This window comes from Rhamphochromis longiceps, linkage group LG3 (genome assembly GCF_057381845.1).
Source record: "Rhamphochromis longiceps isolate RC_006_pf linkage group LG3, R_longiceps_female_GT1.1, whole genome shotgun sequence".
NCBI lineage: Eukaryota > Metazoa > Chordata > Actinopteri > Cichliformes > Cichlidae > Rhamphochromis > Rhamphochromis longiceps.
The window spans coordinates 21,608,888-21,629,617 of record NC_140559.1 but is presented as its reverse complement, the minus strand read 5'-3'; the positions used below and the strand labels follow the sequence as shown (position 1 = coordinate 21,629,617).

At 41.5% G+C, this 20,730-nt stretch overlaps 4 protein-coding genes across 4 annotated transcripts in view; all 4 read right to left on the bottom strand.

Annotated features, from left to right (window-relative positions):
* The window catches only part of LOC146673408 (Fc receptor-like protein 5), a 29,009-nt gene extending 9,604 nt beyond the window's left edge, over positions 1-19,405 (bottom strand). Inside the window, exon 1 of the mRNA XM_085400949.1 lies at positions 19,314-19,405. Coding sequence (XP_085257075.1) covers positions 19,314-19,344 — 31 coding nt within the window. The 5' untranslated portion in view covers positions 19,345-19,405. The remainder of the gene's footprint in view (positions 1-19,313) is intronic.
* LOC146673411 (uncharacterized) lies at positions 12-7,011 on the bottom strand. Its single transcript, XM_085401918.1, has 4 exons — positions 5,405-7,011; positions 5,236-5,319; positions 427-789; positions 12-190 (listed from the first exon to the last, which is right to left on the bottom strand). The coding sequence occupies exons 1-4, from the start codon at positions 5,589-5,591 to the stop codon at positions 39-41; spliced, it is 786 nt and encodes a 261-aa protein (XP_085258044.1). The 5' UTR covers positions 5,592-7,011; the 3' UTR covers positions 12-38.
* On the bottom strand, positions 8,501-11,546 carry LOC146673410 (matrix remodeling-associated protein 8-like; the record flags this gene model as incomplete). Its single annotated transcript, XM_085384309.1, has 4 exons — positions 8,501-9,118; positions 9,278-9,637; positions 9,966-10,328; positions 11,519-11,546. Coding segments are annotated over 4 exons (987 nt in total), but the record flags the coding sequence as incomplete, so codon positions are not given.
* LOC146673409 (Fc receptor-like protein 5) lies at positions 15,206-18,277 on the bottom strand. Its single transcript, XM_085402053.1, has 3 exons — positions 18,018-18,277; positions 17,693-17,938; positions 15,206-15,301 (listed from the first exon to the last, which is right to left on the bottom strand). The coding sequence occupies exons 1-3, from the start codon at positions 18,160-18,162 to the stop codon at positions 15,258-15,260; spliced, it is 435 nt and encodes a 144-aa protein (XP_085258179.1). The 5' UTR covers positions 18,163-18,277; the 3' UTR covers positions 15,206-15,257.
* Positions 19,406-20,730: the final 1,325 nt, after the last annotated feature.

Sequence of the window (20,730 nt, the reverse complement as noted above, 5' to 3'; positions counted from 1 at the left end):
CTTGGATTAGATGGTTTTAACATTACTGAATCTGCTGTTCAAAAACGACGTGGTCGCTTTTGGCGCTTTCGTCTTTTTTTGTATTCTAGTAAAATCACAAAGCTAACAACAACAAGAAGTACAACAAAAACTTGCAGAGCAACACCTCCAACCATCTTCCCTCTATCCTTTGTGTGTCCTCCTGTCTGACCTGCAGGTGAGAAACAGGTGTGAGGTGTCAGCTGTCAGGTAGGTGATGAGTGAAGAACAGAACAGAATCCATTTCCTCTTCAAACTGCTGTCAGACATTATCTACTGCACTCTGATCACATCACTCAGACCAGCTGCTTTCTACAAAGTCTCATCAACAACATCTTTAGAAACAAACATCAACAACCAGGAAGCAGCTTCACCTCTGATCACACACACTCAACTCTACTCACTCACCTGGAGGATCAACAACATGAAGGTAGATGATGCTGATGGGTTCACCACCCAGATTAGCTCTCTTCCTGCGGTTCCCTCCCCTCACAAGGACACGACACTCGTATGTTCCAGTGTCATTAACCGTCACATCCTTCAGAATCAAAGACACGTCTCCATCCTTCATCTGTCTGTCCTGCAGATCCACCCGGTTCTTAAACGATGGATGCTGGTTGCTTGGAATAACTTTTTCATCCCAGTGAAAAAGGACACGTTCTTGCTCCAGTTCAGGTTGGATCCACTCAACGCCTTTGATGGTTTTGTTGTTTGGAGCTTGACATGGTAGAGTGATGTCCTGTCCAGACTCAGCTGTGATGTTTTTCTGGTCTGAAAAAGGAAACAACACATAGCCGAGATGTTAAAGTAACTAAAACAGCATCCAGTGAGACAGAGACCAGAGCAGAGAGCTCAGGGGGCTGTACAAGGAACTGAAATTCATGAGTTAATGCACTGTTTTGAACTTAAAGTTCCAGTTTTCATTGGCACAGAGGTGGCTCTATTTTAATCCAGTTCATTTCAATTTGATTTAATTTCATCTTTATAGCCAAAAATTCCAACAACAGTCACCTCATGGGACTTTATATTGTAAGTTAAAGATACTTTAATAATACAGAAACTCTAACAATCAGACGACCACCCTGTGAGCAAGCGCTTTGGCAACAGTGGGAAAGAAAAACTCCCTTTTAACTTGGGGAAACCTCTAGCAGAAGCAGGCTCAGGGAGGTGCGGCTAATTTGAGTTGAGGGGAGAAGGACAGGACAAAAGACATGCTACAGACGAGAGCCAGAGATTAATAGTAACAAATGCTTAAATGCAGAGAGGTGTACAAACACATAGTAAATGAAGTAAGGAGATTGGAAAGAAAGTGAAAGGACGTCTTTGAGATTTTGAAGATGTTTGAGAAGAAGCTTCTCAGATGAGAGGGGAAACGTCTTCAAGAAACGCAAAGAGGTCCAGTCGCTTTTCTTTCTAAGCTCCTTAGATTACCATGACCTGGATGACTGAGATGCTTCACAGACATATTGAGTGAAGAAGAACCAATGAGTGATCCATAGGAAAGTTTTAAGCCTAATCTTAAAAGTAGAGATAGTGTCTGTCTCCTGAATCCAAACTGGAAGCTGGTTCCACAGAAGAGGGGCCTGAAAACTGAAGGCTCTCCCTCCCATTCTACTTTTAAATACTCTAGGAACAACAAATAGGCCTGCAGAGCGAGAGCGAAGTGCTCTAATAGGGTGATATGGTACAATGAGGTCTATAAGATGTGACACGGCATACCTTCTGTGACTAGACGAGGTTGGTATGTATGCAGTGGTATGTCACGGTATGGAAAAACAATCTCAGGTATGAGGAAATGAAAAAAAGAGGCCGCGAGAGTCAGATAAAAACCGAGTGTAGCAGGTAGAGTTTTTATTATCTATGTTCCTGGATCCTCATCTGCTGGTTATCTGTTCTTGAAAAAAGACCTTAAATCATTTTTGATTGGGTGGATGCCGTAGGCATCCACACTATTGAGATCCTGTTTCTCTTTATTCTTTATCCTTTATTATTCTAGTTGCTCCGTTTCTTTGCCGCTTAACTACTCCCTCAGTTTTCAGCCGATTTTTACCATTCAAACTCTAAACTGTTCTGCTATTTCTGCTTTCGACTGCTATATCTTTTGGTACTTATTACTATTATACTTTTTAAAATATTACACTTTTTTCCTTTAATTTGTCCCATTGAAATGAATGGGAAACTTCTACAATTCTGCTAAAACTTGCTTGTCTTTGAAACTTAACTACTTCCTCATACTTTCACCTAGAAACTCCATTCAAACTTTAAAACGTTCTCAGATGATTGGGCTATTCCTGTGTGATTCAGCTTTTTCATATCTGTTACCGTTTTCATGTAATGACTCTTTAAGTTTTCAGTTACAACTTTGTGATTTTTCAGAAAATACATGTGTTGCTATGGTTGCTATGCAATTAACTCCCACTGCACACTCGTCCGTTCTGAATTTTCTCTTCATGTCTGAACAACTCCTTGCTACTCGCTCAATTTCCACTCAACTTCCACAAATTATACATCAAAACGTAGGTATTTTTGCTGGCTTTAAGACAGTGTCACTATAATTATTGTGAGAGTTACGTTTTTTTCACAATTTGCCTCGAAGTGACACATGGTCTAAAAACTCCCCATTCAAAGTCTATGGGGAGGTTGTGAAACTCAGAGCTGAAATACTGAAACTGAAGGCATTTTCAAATCGTCATATCTCCTTAACGAAGCAAAGTTAAGACATGAGGCTTGTCCCTGTATATCTTCAGACACTCCTGACACTCACAATTCAAGAATTATTTTCTCACCTATTACCGTTCTGAGATGAGTTAGACTTGTTTGAGGGGTGGAAATCTGTCCTCCTCTCATTTTTCAAATTCCGAAAATGAAGCCGTTTCTTCTCTCGTCATATCTCCGCGACGGAGATACAAAGAGCTATGTAAATCGCAGTCAAAGTACACCAAAGTCCGCTGATTCACCCAGTGCAAGAATTATGCTTCTATCCCACCTAGTTTTTGAGTTACACGACGTTTTGTAACTCCAAAAAACGGCGTTTTTCGCGTCTCACCGCGATCTAATTCTGACTCCTCATCACCCTTTTTTTCAAAGCGCCCGCCCCCTTAGAGGTGGCGCGATTGGTAATGACACCGCTCTTCAGACCAGAGGTCGTGGGTTCGATTCCACCTTGGCCCACATGTTTTTTTTTTAACTACAAATTTATACACTATCACAGACCGGTAATTCATATTGATAATTTATTACAATTCTGCAAAGTTTAATGATTTTAGCAGCTTTTCTAATATGGACCTCAGATTCTGGTTAACAGTCTATGGCAGAAATACATACAAGTACACAGCCTGATGAAGCAGACAGAAGCAGTACCTCTGATTGGTTCCGCAGTTTCACCTCTTATCAGCACAAATCTCACCCTCTTCTGCTGTTTTCACCTCTTTTCTGCTAATTTGAGCTTCTGTTCCACAGTGCACTCAGCCTCTTCTGCTGTTTTCATTAGAATTTTAAGCTTTTCCACCTTTTTTCAGTTACGTGAGAACCAGTTTGGCTCAATGAGTAGCTGAAAAATATCAGCCTCTTCTGCTGTTTTAGCAGGATTTCAGAGTTCAGCTTTTTCACTTGTTTTAAGCACAAATTTCAGTTTCTTTACCTCATTTCACAACAAAGTTCTTCCTCTTCACCTCTTTTCTGCTAATTTGAGCTGCTGCTCCACAGTGCACATTTTCCCTCTCATCATATCTTTGCTTGTGACCAGAACTCATTTGGCTCAGAGGGTAGGGCATCTGTCGTGAGACCCGGTGGCAGAGGTTCGAATCCTACCTGTGACAGCTGCTACACATGTTCACTGCTTGCATGCGCTCTGCTTTCTTGACACTCTCCAGTGTGTCATTACACATACAGCCATCTTCAGCAAGCACTTCTGCTTCTACACTTCTTTTCAACTCGGCTTTTTGCTTCTTTACCTCTTTTCAGCAGAAATTATTCCTCTTCACCTCTTTTCTGCTAATTAGAGCTCCTGCTCCACAGTGCACTTAGCCTCTTCTGCTGTTTTCATTAGAATTTTAAGCTTTTCCACCTTTTTTCAGTTACGTGAGAACCAGTTTGGCTCAGTGAGTAGCTGAAAAATATCAGCCTCTACTACTGTTTTAGCAGGATTTCAGAGTTCAGCTTTTTCACTTGTTTTAAGCACAAATTTCAGTTTCTTTACCTCATTTCACAACAAAGTTCTTCCTCTTCACCTCTTTTCTGCTAATTTGAGCTTCTGCTCCACAGTGCACATTTTCTCTCTCATCATATATTTGCTTGAGACCAGAACTCATTTGGCTCAGAGGGTAGGGCAGCTGCCGTGAGACCCGGGGGCAGAGTTTCGAATCCTACCTGTGACAGTTGCTACACATGTTCCCTGCTTGCATGCGCTCTGCTTTCTTGACACTCTCCAGTGTGTCATTACACATACAGCCATCTTCAGCAAGCACTTCTACACCTCTTTTCAACTCATCTTTTTGCTTCTTTACCTCTTTTCAGCAGAACTTCTTCTGATTCACCTCTTTTCTGCTAAATGTTTAGCCTTTTCACCTCTTATTAGCACAATACTAAGCAGCTTCTGCTAATTTCACCAGAATTGTCAGTCTCTCCACCTCTTCTTTGTAAGAATCAGTTTGGTCCAGTAAGGTGAGACGCCGCCTATAGATCAGAAAGGCCAGGTTCGAATCTCGCTCAGGGCAATGTTTTTTGTTTTTTCAACTTTTTCTGCTTTTTTCAGCAGAAATCTTCAGCGTAAGGCATCCACACAGCATTTTCGCAGGAAATGCAATTTTTTCTAGTTTAGGTTTGATTCTATGTCCAGCTGAGATCTGACTGGTCCTTAACCTTAGCTAAATAGAATAAAATAGAGGAGCTACTTTACTCATGCAGTCAGAACATACACCAACTGATGTATTGTGATGACGCAGTACTAAAACAATATAATACATCTAAACAAGAAAAAAGAACCAAAGATATTTGCATTATAAAAATGCTGTCTTTTAACTGTGCACATAAACATAACAGTAAAACTGTACTGGATCTTAGAAACAAATATATTGAAAGCAATAGATACACAGCAACAAAACCCCATTCCAGATGTGTTTCACTGCCCTAATACAACATGATTTAGGAGAGTCCAGAAACAGAGGCTGTTCAAAACATGAGGGAATCCTGTTTGGTATAAAATGAGTTTAATCTCACCTGCAGAGACGAGTAGGAGGCAGACAGACAGTAAAGTCCAGCAGAGAGACACAGACGCTACAGCAGGCATTTCACACAGATGACCTAGAATGATGTGAATATTTCCAGAGATAAAAACCTCAGTAAACTACAACTTATCAGATAAAGTGAAAGGAATTGAGAGTTTTACCAGGTGTATGCGGGTGGGTGGATGCCTTCAGCTGCTCTCTATGAATGGATTCTGAGAAAGGTGGAGTCAGAGTGATGGAAGTGTTTCGGAGCTGAGCCCTGAGATCCTGTTTTTCAGCTTCTTCCTGGTATGCAGAGATTCCCCTGCATTCTTTGAATCTTTGAGTGACAGTTGAAGACAGAAGCATGACAGGCCATCAGTTTTTCATTGTAACCCTTACAGCTCACCTGGCTGTGACTCTCAGCACTTCTCAGTTTGTTATAATCTGTTTCGTGAAAGTTTGAACTGTTCCTTAAAATGATCAAGAAGTGTTTCAGCAACATGAGCAGGAGTCAGGGCCGGATCCAGTGTTGTGTTTGGGTGGGGAACTAGAAGTAAGAGCTGGGTGTGTTCCTTAATAAACAAAACCTGACCTAGAATAGAAGATTGGTGTGTCAAGATGTAGCAGCTGACTCATTACCTGCACATTTCTTGTTTACAACAGGAACACAGATACACACACAGGCTAATATTTACAACTCTGATTCATCAGAACAACGACAGAGTCACCACTGTACAGACATTTCTATTAAACATGCTGCTTTTTGCTGGGGTACTTTCACATTAAAAGCTCATTAATGAAGGAAGGTGTAAGATTTGTAATGTGAAAGTTCTGGAGTAAGTCCTGAGTGTTGGCACTATAGTCAGTGAACTCAGTGAAGTGAGTTTAGGAAAGCCTTTGTGTAATCCTGTCATTGTGTGTTATGTAAACTGAACAGAAACTGTGTGTGTCACTTAGAAACTAACCAACACAAACAAACTAAGATGGCAGATTTTTCAACCTTTAGCTAATTGCTTGATTTAAATTAATTACATGATCACGATCTAGTTTTATGTGACTAAAAAGTCATAATTTTGACTTTTATTTCATAAAAAAAGAAAGTAACCACTTGAACATGTTAGCTTAGATTTATAATTTCATTATATTTGACAGTTGCACTAATTCCAGTCATGTGGTGTAACAGGAAGCAGAGTAAAACTATGGCTATCAGTTTAGAGATCGCTGTTTGGATGTTTGTATTTTAAATGCCCCTCCTCCACGGAGATTCACTCAGTAGTTTAACATGAACACAGAGAGCTGAGATGATTCGGTGTCTGACAAACTTCAAAAACTCATCAGCTTGTGACTCAAACTGAGCCTGAAGATATTTTTTAAATCGTGTTTTCCTTTTTCCTGAGTCAGCACAAAGCCCACACACTCTGTAAACTCCCACTGAGGCTAGTGATGCAGATTCACATTTAAAGTCTTCCGCCATCTGTTGGTAATCTTGGTGTATTACAGCAGAGCGACATATTTCTGCTACAAGAAACATGAAAGTTATTTTAAAATATCCATCCATCCATCCATTTTCAACCGCTTATCCGAGGCCGGGTCGCGGGGGCAGCAGCCTAAGCAAAGAGGCCCAGACCTCCCTCTCCCCAGCCACCTCCTCCAGCTTATCCGGGGGAATACCAAGGCGTTCCCAGGCCAGCCGAGAGATATAATCTCTCCAGCGTGTCCTGGGTCTTCCCCGGGGCCTCCTCCCGGTGGGACAATTTAAAATATATTCTATAATATTTTTAATGATCAGTTCACTGTGGAGTGACACTGATATGCATATTTTATTTTTATTGATCCTGATAATATTGTGCCACAAAGAATTTCTTTTTTCTTTTTCACCACTTAACATTTCATGGACAGATGGGAAAATACTAAACTTTAAAAACGGATACAGTCTTTTTTTAAATCAGAGTTTAGCAACAATCAGGCAACTCAACCCCCCTCATCTTTTCTGATTTTTTTTTACTAGTTTTTCATTTGGCTGGGGTCAGTGTCATTGCTGGTAGCACGAGTCTATACCTGGACCCTACACAGGTTGGCAGTTGGTTGTTGGTCAGTGATGGTCTGGCATATCCTGGATCCTGGGTTCCTCCTGGTGCACAATAATTCCCAGTGCTATGTGGCAAGAGTATGCAGGCAGTTCCTGAAGGCTGAAGAAATTGATGCCACTGACCGGTTCAAAATCCAATTGAACACCTCGGTGACATTAAATTTTCGGTCCACCTCAGATGGTCGAGGAGCTCAGTGATGCCTTATTCCAGGTCTCGGAGGAGACACCATCCATCATTAGCATGACCTGATGTTGTCAGGTAGACATACAAGCACATGGGAGCCATCCAAACTGAGCACCAGTATGAGTTACTGAAAAATGGACCAGCCTTCCACATAATCCTTTCACCTTGATGTTTGATGTTTCTTTAAGTTCAGTCTACTAGATAAGTTTCATTTCCATGAAACTATGTGGCATCCCTTTTAACACGCTACCCACTCCATATCATATACCTGTCTAGCATGAGCTTTGACGTCTGATCTATTTTTAAAGTGCTCCTTTAATTGTTTTAAGCAGTATTTTCATGCGGGAGTCCACAAAACAAGTTTGACAAAAAAAAAAACGGCAAAACACCTTTCTTTGTCTCTTACTCATCAACTGTAACCAGGCAGAAACAGATGTCAGATAAGATCCAGTAACTCTCTGATCTATCAGAACTGACCTAGTATGAGTGGTTCAGGTTCACCTCCCCAAATACTTACTTTTTTTTTTTTTTTTTTTTTACAGTGAACAGATTTTAATCCGACTGTGATGGAAATACTTGCATCATTTTTTTCTGCTTTAAACCTTGATCTCAAGATTGTAAACTGTAGGAATCTAAAGAATGTCTAACTGCCTAAGTGCCAGAAAGGTAACAGAGGTAGATTTTATCATTGGTGGGTTTTTCTTTTTTTCAATTTTCTTTCTTTTTGTTTGTTTGTTTTATTTTCACTGCAACTGAAAAGTGCTGTCTTTGCCCCTTCATCCAGGCTCTTATCACAGGTTTTTTTTTCTGTTCATGGTTTTGTGATCTGAAAGAAATGAGAGTAATAAATATATCACATAATATAATATATAAGTAATCCTAAATAAATAATTTTTTTTACAATGAGTGACGAGTGTAGTTTTCATTGTGAGCCAGCATCTTCACAGACAGTCAAAAACCTCACAGCAGGACTTATGAAATCACACTCAACATTAGCACATGTTCACACTTTATTAATAATAAAATAACACAATCAATATAAACTGGGGAAAGGCACAAAAAAATGCATCAAAACTGATGAAGAAAGTTGATAAAACAGGTAACTTCACTACAGAAATGTTCTCATGATCTTCACAAACACAACTCTTTTCCTCCATAGAAAAACATTTAGGCGCTCCAAAGACATTTCCGTGTCCCCCAAAGGAAAACGATGAAAACTGTCATTTTAACTTATTATTATGATGGTTGATTTCTAACTATTTGCAGACTAGACGTACCCACTCCCAAACGCCACCAATCCGAACCAGAAAAACTCCAAAGATGGAAAAAACAAACTCAAGATAAGTTAGACATTTACAGCTGACTACTGTCTGCTGGATTCCCGTCACTGTGAACTCACATCTGTCTTGGAAGCATCTGTCTTTTTGCTACGAAAGGTGGGACGAGTGACACGAGTGGAGCGTTTCAGCTTGCTGCTCGTCTGGGAAGTGCTGTTTTTTTCTCCTTCTGTATTTTCTATCATTTTTATGTAGTATATTATAGTTGCAAAAAGAGCAATAGAAAGCACAATAACAACTGTTAGTCCAACAGCCCCATCCTCTCCGTGTCCTCCTGGCTGACCTGCAGGTGAGAAATAGGTGTGAGGTGTCAGGTATACACAAGCTTCACCTCTGATCACAGGCAACATCTTTTTATGCATTTTGAGTTATCAGTTCACAGCCAAACAACTCTGACAATAACTGAATGCGTCCAAAGCCAAAATGAATTCCATTGACTTACCTGGTGAAATAACCTTTAGGTGGATGACGCTGATGGGCTCAGTCTTTAAAATGGCCAACTTTCTACCTTCTCTTACTTCATGGACGACACAACACTCATATGTTCCACTATCAGCCGTCGTAACATCCTTCAGAATCAAAGACACGCCTCCATCCTTCATCTGTCTGTCCTGCAGATCCACCCGGTTCTTAAAAGATGGATGCTGGTAATATGGAACAAATTGTTTTTCCCAGTACCAAAGCACATATTGTGCCTTCAAGTCACGTCTGCTCCACTCTACACCTGGTATGAGGACAGTGTTTGGAGCTCGACATGTCAGAGTGACGTTCTGTCCAGACTCAGCTGTGATGTTTTTCTGGCCTGAAAGACAAAACAACACAGAGCAGAGAGGTTAAAGGACTAACCGATCACTATAGCAGCCAAAAAAAAAAAAAAAAAAGTATCATGTTTATTTTTAACTAGTTCTTCAACATGTAGCCCTTTACCAACTTTGTCTAAGTTACTGTGGCCATCTAAGAAGAACATATGTTTGTCCACTTATGTTCTACAGGCTGCAGCCAGTAGGAAATACAAGGCACAAAGATCCAAGCTTTGGACCTCTGCTACATGTTTAACTCAAAAAACTTCAGACATCAACAACCAGGAAGCAGCTTCAACTCTACTAATAAACTAAACTCTACCAACTCACTTGGAGGAACAACAGTCAGGTAGGTGGTGGTGATGGGGTCACTATCCAGACTGGCTCTCTTCCTGCGGTTCGCTCCTCTCTGGACCACGTAACACTCGTATGCTCCCGAGTCATCAGTCGTCACATCCTTCAGAATCAGAGACATGTCTCCATCCTTCATCTGTCTGTCCTGCAGATCCACCCGGTTCTTAAAAGACGGATGCTGATTTTCTCTATCAAGCTTATCGTCCCAGTAAAAAAGGACATATTCTTGCTCCAGGTCAGCTCTGCTCCACTCTGCAGCTATGATGGGGTTGCCGCTGTTTGGAGCTCGACATGGCAGAGTGACCGTCTGTCCCGGCACAGCTATGATGATTTTCTGGTCTGAAAGAGGAAACAACAGAGTGGTTAAATAGATGCAAGTAAAACCAGTCACTACACAGTTGGGAGCTACTGCGAGATAAGTGAGTTTTTTACTGTAAATTGCTTCAGACAAACACAAGGGGCACATTCATTTAAATACATTTCTCTTCAATCAGGCTACCAACTAATATAATTCCCTTACCCATGTTGATCAGCCAATGGGATAGTTTTAGATTTGAAATCAGCTTTTAATGTCGTGTCATATTTCAAATATCAAGTTTCAGAGGAGGTCTACTATGCACTGGTGCACAGCACTAAGTGGTCAACCATCCATTTCTGTGTTTGGGGTCACATCCATTGTATGTGGAAGTAGAGTGAAATGATGAGTCCAACAACTCTCTTTTTTTATGTGAAAAGTGAGTGCTCACTGGGCCTGATCAAGAAGAAAAGTTGATGACCTCCATCCAAATGGCCTAGCTTTGCAAGGGAATCCTAATGAATCTCGCTTGCAAAGGTAGGCAGTAAAGCTCAGAACAGCCATTTATGCTTCACTCAAACGACTGATAATGGAGCATTAATCTGGAATCTTGCAGTGAAGTCTACTAAATTCAAGTTTTACATTTTTAAATATCTGTTCTAGCTACTAATGCTGTTTGAAATTCAATGACAGTGACACTTTTCTGTGAATAGTGAAAGGTAAGGTCATGCAGTTAGTTCAAAAATAAAGATCTTTTTTGTCCCAATGAGAAGCTTTTATGAAAGATTATTTTTTTTGCCAACTGATTACTGCACCCATCCTTGTGCTAATGACAGACTGCTGTGCAAGAACTGATTCAACCTGACTCGTTATGCTTGAAAAACACAAACTTGTGCAGATGAGCAGATATCAGATGTGCTCTGATGTGAACTTTGACATGACCTGTAGGTATGAGGAAACGAAGCAGGTGTAGCAGGAGGAGAGGACAAGCTCGGGCAAACAGAGTGTTAATGCTGTTAAACGACTCAGCTCTCCTCCTGGAAGAAAGCCACATTTCTTTGTGAATCAGTGTTTGCTGAAACTGCTCTGGAGCAGGAACAGTCAGAATTAAGCTTTAACTCTTTAACTTTAGGCATATCTGGCAGGTCATACAGGCCAGTTAAACACACTTTTTTAAACCATGAACAGAATTCTTAAAGAGGTATTATTTTATCAATCAGAAATTCAATCTCACCTGCAGAGACAAACAAGAGGCAGACAGAGAGATGCAGACGTTACAGCAGACATTGCTTCTTCATTTAAAGTGCGATAAATGTCCAAAAGATGGTGGCACTTTTCAAGAATCACAGAATCCCTGAGTTTAAAATCTGATAAAGGAAGCTGAAAGTCTGTGAGTGTGATAGCAGGTATCCATGTTGTTTTTGTCATGGCCATCTGCTGTTTCTCCCTCCTTATATCTGTTTCTGTCTCTCTCCACTCCTGCGGGTGAAGAAGAGATTGAGGTTGTCTGGTTCCCTTGTTTGGCCCTGCCCAGAGGCGGAGTCTCTCCTGTTGACCTTGTTACCTGTTTGCCTTAAATTCTTTACTGCAGCGGATTTAAAGACCAGCTTTCGCCTTGTGTCCCCTCTAGTACTTTGGCATTGCAATGGATACTTCTTTCACTTCTACACCAAGAGAAAAAATAGTGATAACCTTGTTACGTTCCCCTGGGGGGTCTAGGCGGGGAGGGGGAAGTAACAAAAGTGACCGGGTCAGAAAAAGGAGTCAAGGAGGCGAAACAGTTAAATAAAACAGTTTTATTGAAGTAATTCAACTAAAAGAGACGGACAAGCCGCTATCACCATAGAAGTAACACAAACAAAACTCAGGCATTGGTCAGTAATGCAAAATGTCAAAAGGAAAACGCAGCTCACTAGCTGACAACCACAAAACTCAGCTCACCAGCTGGAAACACCGCAAAAAACACTCAGCTCACTAGCTGTACCCACACAAATGGCACTCTGGCCCAGAGCTCACCCTGCTCTGGGCTTAAATACCCTTAATTGCTGATGGGAGTCAGCTGCGCCGGAGGGAAAGGTGGCATCTCAGGTAGGAGGTAGTGGGACACGCCCACACAGGCACCCTCAGGAGAGAGAGAGGCCCTGCTAGGGCCGTAACACCCCCTCCCATAAATCCAAACCCATGGTTTGTCAAATTTATGTTAGCAAGGGGTGCAGATCTGAAGGGTGGTTTTGAACATGAACCGGAGAAAGGATCAACCAGCGGCAGCTCAGGGTTAGTTGGCCTCGTACACTGATTACGGGGTGCTACCGAGCAATTGTGCTCCAGGTTTAGCCTTCCCGCAGGCCTGGCAAGCTTGTCAGTTTGAGAGCCACGACTGACTTTTCTCAAAACAGGCCCCTTTTGTGTTGAGTGGGCTTTCTGTTTGAGTGCCAGTTTGACACAATTGGCAACCACATGGCCAGGCTTGTGACAGAAAAAACACAGTTTGGGCCTAGGTCTTAACACCATAACTGCATTTTCCTTCTTAGCTGGCCCACTTTTACCTGTCCAGGCTGCGCTATAGTGCAGAGGGATATCCTGTCCTACCGCACTTGCTGTATGAATCAGCTTAAACTCATCTGCCAGGGTGGCAGCTTGCTGTAGAGTTGTAACCCTCTGTTCACTTAAATAAAGGGCCACAGACTTAGGAACAGAGTTTTTAAAATCCTCCACCAGCATTAGCTCACGTATGGACCCCACATCATTAACCTGGCTTGCCGCACACCACCTATCAAAGAGCCTCGCCTTCTCCCTGGCGAAGTCAAGATAGGACTGTCCCTGCGCCAACTCCAACCCTCGAAAATGCTGCCTATAGGCCTCAGGTACCAGTTCATAGGCTTGGAGGACGGCACTTTTGATCTTCCCATAAACCAGGCCGTCCTGCCTAGACAGACCAGAACATGCTTCTTGAGCCTTACCTGTCAACCGACACAGCAACATCACCCCCCACACATCTTGAGGCCACTGCAGTGCAGTTGCCAGGCGTTCGAACACACTGAAAAAGCTGTGAACACTGGATTCACAGAAGTCTGGAACCAGGTGAATGTTATTGCTCACAAACGAGCCTCTAGACACCTGTACACTAGCAGCTGTGTCAACCATTTTGGGGATGGTGAAGAGTTAGAAAAACACAACCTAAGTAAGACAATTAACAGACCACTACACAACTTACTTTAGCTGACCAACTTACCTCCCGCCACACACACACACGTTAACAAAACTTACCCAGTTCCAAAACCTTGCCCTGTCTATCTTCCGGAGCGTGCTGGGCTCGAGGCAACTTTAAAGGCAGAACTTCAGCGACCGGAGCCCTGAATTGCCTACCCCCGACAGAGAATTAATCCCCACCCAGGATTACTCCAAAAACAAAGGCAAAATAACAAAAGAGTACCCGAAGGAGGAACTTAAAAAGCTCAGCTGGGCACTCACCTACCTTAACTGGGAAGTTATTAATCTCTAAAAGGTGCCAAAGCGAGATAATCAAAAAGAAAACCAAATCCAACACAGAACTCCCTTTTCAAATATCCCGGACGAGCCCCCACTTGTTACGTTCCCCTGGGGGGTCTAGGCGGGGAGGGGGAAGTAACAAAAGTGACCGGGTCAGAAAAAGGAGTCAAGGAGGCGAAACAGTTAAATAAAACAGTTTTATTGAAGTAATTCAACTAAAAGAGACGGACAAGCCGCTATCACCATAGAAGTAACACAAACAAAACTCAGGCATTGGTCAGTAATGCAAAATGTCAAAAGGAAAACGCAGCTCACTAGCTGACAACCACAAAACTCAGCTCACCAGCTGGAAACACCGCAAAAACCACTCAGCTCACTAGCTGTACCCACACAAATGGCACTCTGGCCCAGAGCTCACCCTGCTCTGGGCTTAAATACCCTTAATTGCTGATGGGAGTCAGCTGCGCCGGAGGGAAAGGTGGCATCTCAGGTAGGAGGTAGTGGGACACGCCCACACAGGCACCCTCAGGAGAGAGAGAGGCCCTGCTAGGGCCGTAACAAACCATGTTGAGTTTTATCCCTCCTGATTAATTTTTCTGTGGTTTTACTTTTGCCAGTGTCCTCCATTATCCAGCATGGCATGCCGTTATCCCTTTTTCATCAGTTTTTGACCTTTATGTCCTTGCCTACTGGAAAATGCATCGAAGGACCAATTTAAAATGTGGCATATTTAAGTTTCTGAAACTCTTCTTTAGCGTGTGAGTAAAATGTAACCATAGTGCAAAGTAGGTTGATGTCGCCTGCTGGAGGTTTGGCTGTTAAACTGCTGTCATTTATAAAGCAGCTGCTCTGCTGTAAAACTTAGATTAACCAGCAGATGGCAGCAGAATTTAAAAGTTATTAGTAATTCCAAAGTTCAATGGTGAGCGGTTTGACAGGAGATTGGTGGTTCAGGAGATGTGGTCGAAAAATAAGTCCGTTCTGATTCACATGAATTCACAAATTCAGTCTGGTGTGGTTTGATGTTTATTTAAGTTTCCGTTTTAAATCTTTTTAGACTCACAGAAACACACGAGGAAAACACGCAAGATGAACACTCAAAGCACTTTCACTTTCTATTGCAAGTCTCATTCACACATACGTTATTGCAAGGATAAATAGTGTAATATTCACACACACACACACACACATATGCATGCATTGGGGGAAGCTCAAAGTTCAGTATCCTGCCCAAGAATCACCTGACAAACTACCAATCAAATTACCATCTGAACCACAGTCACCAGAACATTTTAACATTTACTGTTCACATTTGAAATTTTAGAGCAAATTTACGTAAAAGATAAGATAAAATAACATATACAAGTTAAATAAAAACATATTAAATATATATATATTGTTAACTTGTGGATCTCCTCTAGTTTGAAGTGCTGGGGAGACCAACTAGAGACCAGCAGCTGGACGTCAGTGGTTGTACTGGTGGACTACTTCAGTGAAGAGTAGACGACGTCTGGCTCTGGTTTAAAGTCTGAACACAAACACACACAGTTCAAACAACAGAAAACATGATTAAAAGCTTTGTAGTTCAATCAAGACCTCGGTTGCTCTCTTATTTACACTCTTACTTACATTATTTACAATCTCCACCTCTCTGCATCACACACAGTCCCAGTTCAGACTGAGCTCGAGATATGATGCAATTCTATTAGCTTAGCTTAGCATGATGGTGAGCAGGGGGAGCAGCTAGCTTGTTTAAAGTTAAAGTTAAAGAGCGGCTGTACCTGGTCCTCCTGGCTCTGATGGCTGTTCGCCCATTACTCATATCTTCAGTTTTCACTGCTGAGTAGACTGCAGCTGAGTAACTCTCTGCAAAATAAAACACCTTTGACATTGTACTAAATCGGTATGACTGTCATATTATTGCAATGGTTGTTTTTATTCATAATGTTGCACAGTGTAGAGATTGAGCTTCACACGCTTTTCTTATCTTAACATCTCTGCTATGAAACTGACCACATAAATCTGAAGGATGTTTCTGTGAAAGAGAAAAGAGGACAACCACAAAGCTGCAAACATCTACTTTTAGTGCACACTGATGCACTTCACAACAGAGCAAAGACCTTCACAACATCAACGCTATTACTGGCCAAACCAAGAGACACTGTGTTGAGAAGTTTCACTATCTTCAGACTACTGTAAACTAGAATCATCAGCAGGATGACTGTATCTGGTCAACATGCCATAAAGAACAAGATAATTATAAACTTTATTATAGCCAGATTCTGATTTTCATTTTGGAGAATTAGAAAGACTGGATTTAAAATGTTAGCATCATAAAACTATAAAAAGACATCCTTGATGAAATTATTCACTTTGAATTCATGATGGTCTGTGAGCAGAGTTTAAAGAAATCATTTTCCAAATGATGTCTCCGTGTTCCTTCCTGTGTTTAACATGAACAGCTCTGTGCTGAAACACCTGCAGCTGAAGTGTTTTCATTCTATCAGAAACAGGATGCTGGACGACTGCAGAGCTGTTAGCTTCAGTTAACCACAGACCACAAACACACAGTCCAGCTCACAGTGAACAACAGTAAGTACAGTGTGAGACTTTAGTCAAAGGAGCTTGCAAAGAAAAGCGTCTGGACTTCTTTAAGTTGCTTGCCCAGGATGTGAGTGGGCCATCCTGGGCCATCTGCCCTCAGGAATTCGCATGATAAGGTGGGGCTAGGTTTCACAATGAACACACCTGAAACTCTGGCTGATTGGGACCCACACCCAGTTTCACACCTTGGCTCAGGCGATTAGAGGATGTGAGACTTTACAGACAGACGGTTATATTTGACAAAACTAATCAAATTTTACATAAAGAAATAAAATTCATTTATAATCTATAAACATAAACGATTTATTGTGAAAGCGTCAAATCATAAAAATCTTTATTTTACTGTTCAACAATCCACAATTTTACACAAACTGAAATAAAAATACATGATCACACATAATCCAGAATGTCCTCTTAACCCAACACATCATAATGACAAGCAAGTGTTCATGAACCTATATCTGATTTTATTTTCATATTAAACTAACTTTTAGATTTAAATCTGAGGAGGAAAATGTTTGCTTACCCACATTGTTACATGTTTGCAGTTCCCTGACTATCTTCACTCCTACTTTCAATACATTATCTCAGATTGTAAGGCTGCATTAAAGCCGTTCTAAAAGCAAATCTAACCACTCAGTGTCCTGCCTGGCAACGCCTCTAAACAGATATTTGGGAAGTTTTATTGAAATCTACGGCAAATAGATAGAAAATGTCATTTAAGCTGTGAAGTCTGCACATGAAAGAATGTGTGTGTAAAATCAAAAGATAAAATCTGCGTAAAAATTTGTTATGATGAAAAAAAGAGCCCACTACCTCGGATTTCTCTGATTGGCTCTTGTTGACTTTTTGATATGTTGATTATACTGCACATGATGTCAGTGATGACTTCATCTTCTCCAGCTTTGTCTTGTTCTGCTAAGATGATCCATTTAGATTAATTATCTAAACAGAGATTACATGTTAGAACGTTTGACTGTGATCATATTGAATGTGAACTTTATTCGACTGAACAAACTCAAACATGAAAGATCAGGAAGTCTGAGTCTCACCTTCAGGTTTCCTGTGGACACATCGCCTCACCAGCAGAACCAGTAACACCAGTAGAACCCCAACACACACTGATCCAACAGATGACAACACAGAGAGAACAGGAGGAGAGAGTGATGGTGGAGGTGTGGATGTAGGTGGAGGTGTGGATGTAGGTGGAGGTGTGGTGGTGTGTTCCCCTAAAATAAAGCAAACACAGTCATTAAGTTGTCGTCACATTGTGAATGTTGAAAGCTGCAGAAACACAGACAGGTGAGTGTGTCACCTGTGACAGTGATCCAGCTGGATGGAGACTCTCCATGACCGCTGATGTCACACTTGTAGAGGCCTTCATCAGACCTGGAAACATGCTGGATGGTCATGTGACCTGTAGGCTGCTTCCTGATGAGGGAGCCATCTTTATAGAAAGCAGCTGGGAGGTTGGAGGGAGTGGTCTTTGTTTTACAGAGCAGAGTGACGTCATCTCCCTCCATCACAGGGAGGACAGGACTCTGCAGGATCACTGATCCACCTCAACACAGAGACAAACTACAGCATTTCATCCATTTACACACAGCTTCATCAACACTAACTCCACACACTCAGCTTACCAGTGACTGTGATAGAGATCATCTTGTTACTTGCTTTATTTTTGGATTCACACCAGTAAAGTCCACTGTCAGATGTTGAAATGGAGCTGATGTTACAGGAAGAACCAGCTGGTGTTCCCCATTCTGTTCCACAAAGAGTGATCATAGTTGTTGTTGTGCTTCTTTTCACAGTCCATCCAGCAGAGCTGTCGTCCTCCTCACAGCTCAGAGACACAAAATCTCCTTTAAAAAACTGAGAGCTGCTGGGACTCACAGTCAGACGAGCTGTGAGGGTTAAAGTGAAAAACGATTAGATTTTATTTTTTTCTTCAGTTTTATATGTGAGCTCCATTGTGGAACATGAACCCAATCAGGTCATATCAGTGAGCATTTCTCAGGTTTAAACTGTGACAGAAGAAGGTTACTGACCTTGGTTTGTTGAGCAGCTCAGCAATGAGATCAGAACTAAAGAGAAATGAAACTCAGGTTGATTTGAGGTGAACATAAAGAACAACTCCACACAAACAGCTGACAAACACAGATAATACACTCTTCTGGGTCTAGGGGTCTCAAAAAAACTAAACGTAGAATCTATCTTGACTAGTTCAAACAGAATGAACTCTGGAACCAATTCAAATAACACATGTCCTGGCACTTTGTCTCTAAATTTGGGCCAATTGTTTAGAAAGATTTGTGTCACATTCAGACCTAAAATCAGCAGTTAACCAAACATCACAACTGACTCGAACCACTGCACCACTGTGACGTGTGTACTGTTAGTTGATTTAAAAAATAAGTTCTCACCACTTTTTCAGCAAATGTGCTGTTGTGCCATTTTAAAATATAATTTACAGATCTTTATATATTGTTTTTGTTAATAATTGAATAGAACAAAAAGTTTTGTTGGTGAATTTGATTAGATTGTTAAACACTCAAAGCAGTTCACACAGGTCGGACTAATTATGTTGACTCTAAGATTATATTTTAAAAAACAACACTTAAAGTTATTGTTTTGATAGTGTGCATTGAATGTTCTAAGTATATATAAAACACTACTTTTACACAGTAAAGTCATGTGTCCACTGTGCAGCTGTGTTGATATAATGAGTGAATGATTTGATCTTTTCACTGCCTGCTGTGTTTCCTCGACTCCTGAGCAAAGATAAAGAGTCAGTTCAGACCTGCAGTTGGTCCTCGTGGTGTTTGAACTTGAATTCAGCCTGATTTGTTTTTCATGTCTTCTCCTCCATCATCAGTTATCAGGAGAGCAGACAGTCAAAGTACAAGAATTCAAACAAACACAGAGATTCTACTTACAGAGCAGACACAGCACAGATGTTTCCTTCATCGTCCTTCTCACTCATTTGAGCTTTTTTTCATTTCTGTCACTGACACCAAGTAAAGCCCGCCCTCTTCCTCTGACTCTGTTTTTTTTTCTGTTGGTACAAAGGCGGTGGTGGGTAACTCGCTTTTTTACTTGTGTACAGATGCCTATGCTAAATTATATTAAAATATAAACTCAATGTCAGTGTCAAAGATTCCCTCAGTCTGGTGTTGATGAGCTGTGATTTCGTTAATGAACAAATTCAAATAACCGTTAAGTGGTTCATTCAATTTTATAATGTGTTAGTGGTTAAAGCTTTCTTTTGGGTGTCATGTTTTTAGTATTTTTGGTTGTGAAGCACTTTTTAATATTTCCCTTTAAAGGGACTGTATAAATAAAATCTTGCTTACCTCACTGATGAGTATGATGTGAAACACAGGAATCAAACCAGGGACGCTGCTGTTATGGAGCTGAACTGGAACCATTCAGACACTGAGGCCCTCTGAACACATTTTAATTACAGCTGTGCAGAGACACACTGATGACTGACTGGAACACTATGATTCACAGATTGTTGAAATGCTACCCTTCAATGTTGCCACTTGAGCGAGATATTTGACTTTAAATCTTGACATGGATACAAGCAGATCATCAGTGAGAGTCACTTAATATTAAAATTAGTACCATCCATTCGCTTTAGCTTATCCTTTTCAGGGTCGCGGCGGCGCTGGAGCCTATCCCAGCTGTCATAGGGCGAGAGGCAGGGTACACCCTGGACAGGTCGCCAGTCTGTCGCAGGGACAGACAACCATTCACACTCACATTCACTCGCACATTCACACCTAGTGGCAATTTGGATTTTCCAATTAACCTATCCCCACAAGCTGCATGTCTTTGGACGGTGGGAGGAAGCCGGAGTACCCGGAGAGAACCCACTTAAACACGGGGAGAACATGCAAACTCCACACAGAAAGACCCCGGCCTGATGTTGGAATTGAACTCAGGACCTTCTTGCTGTGCGGTAACAGTGCTACCCACTGTAGCCAGATGGGCTACTCGCCTTCCGTTGTTTTTCTTCTCTCATTCTCTCTCTCTCTCTCGCTCGCTCTACCACCCTCGCTCTCTTTCCACTGCACTCGCTCCTTGTATCAGGTGATCGGGTTAATTGGGAACCCACCTGCACATTGATTGCAGGGTGGCGCTAGCCTGTATAAAGCTAAGCCGATGTCTTGTTGGATTAATTCCTCCCGAGCTTCTGGTACGATACAGCAGTAAATGCTGACGTACTGCGACGGACTGATCAGCAAGAGCCGATTATACGACAGCTACAGGTATGCTCTCGCTTAACCTTGGATTCCCTCCGAATACCGGAATTGGTGTTAATATCCTTTTCCGGCCTGTTGTAGCGCA

Excerpts from the sequence above, each read along its gene's own strand:
- LOC146673411 (XM_085401918.1), bottom strand. The coding sequence starts at position 5,591 with ATGCTTCTGTCTTCAACTGTCACTCAAAGATTCAAAGAATGCAGGGGA. Across the intron at positions 790-5,235 it reads CCTCCTACTCGTCTCTGCAG|ACCAGAAAAACATCACAGCT; the intron begins GTGAGATTAAAC and ends TTCCTTTTTCAG. Across the intron at positions 191-426 it reads TCATGTTGTTGATCCTCCAG|GTCAGACAGGAGGACACACA; the intron begins GTGAGTGAGTAG and ends TCTCACCTGCAG.
- LOC146673409 (XM_085402053.1), bottom strand. The coding sequence starts at position 18,162 with ATGATCACTCTTTGTGGAACAGAATGGGGAACACCAGCTGGTTCTTCC. Across the intron at positions 17,939-18,017 it reads GATCTCTATCACAGTCACTG|GTGGATCAGTGATCCTGCAG; the intron begins GTAAGCTGAGTG and ends CTCTGTGTTGAG. Across the intron at positions 15,302-17,692 it reads CAGCTGGATCACTGTCACAG|ACTTTAAACCAGAGCCAGAC; the intron begins GTGACACACTCA and ends GTTTGTGTTCAG.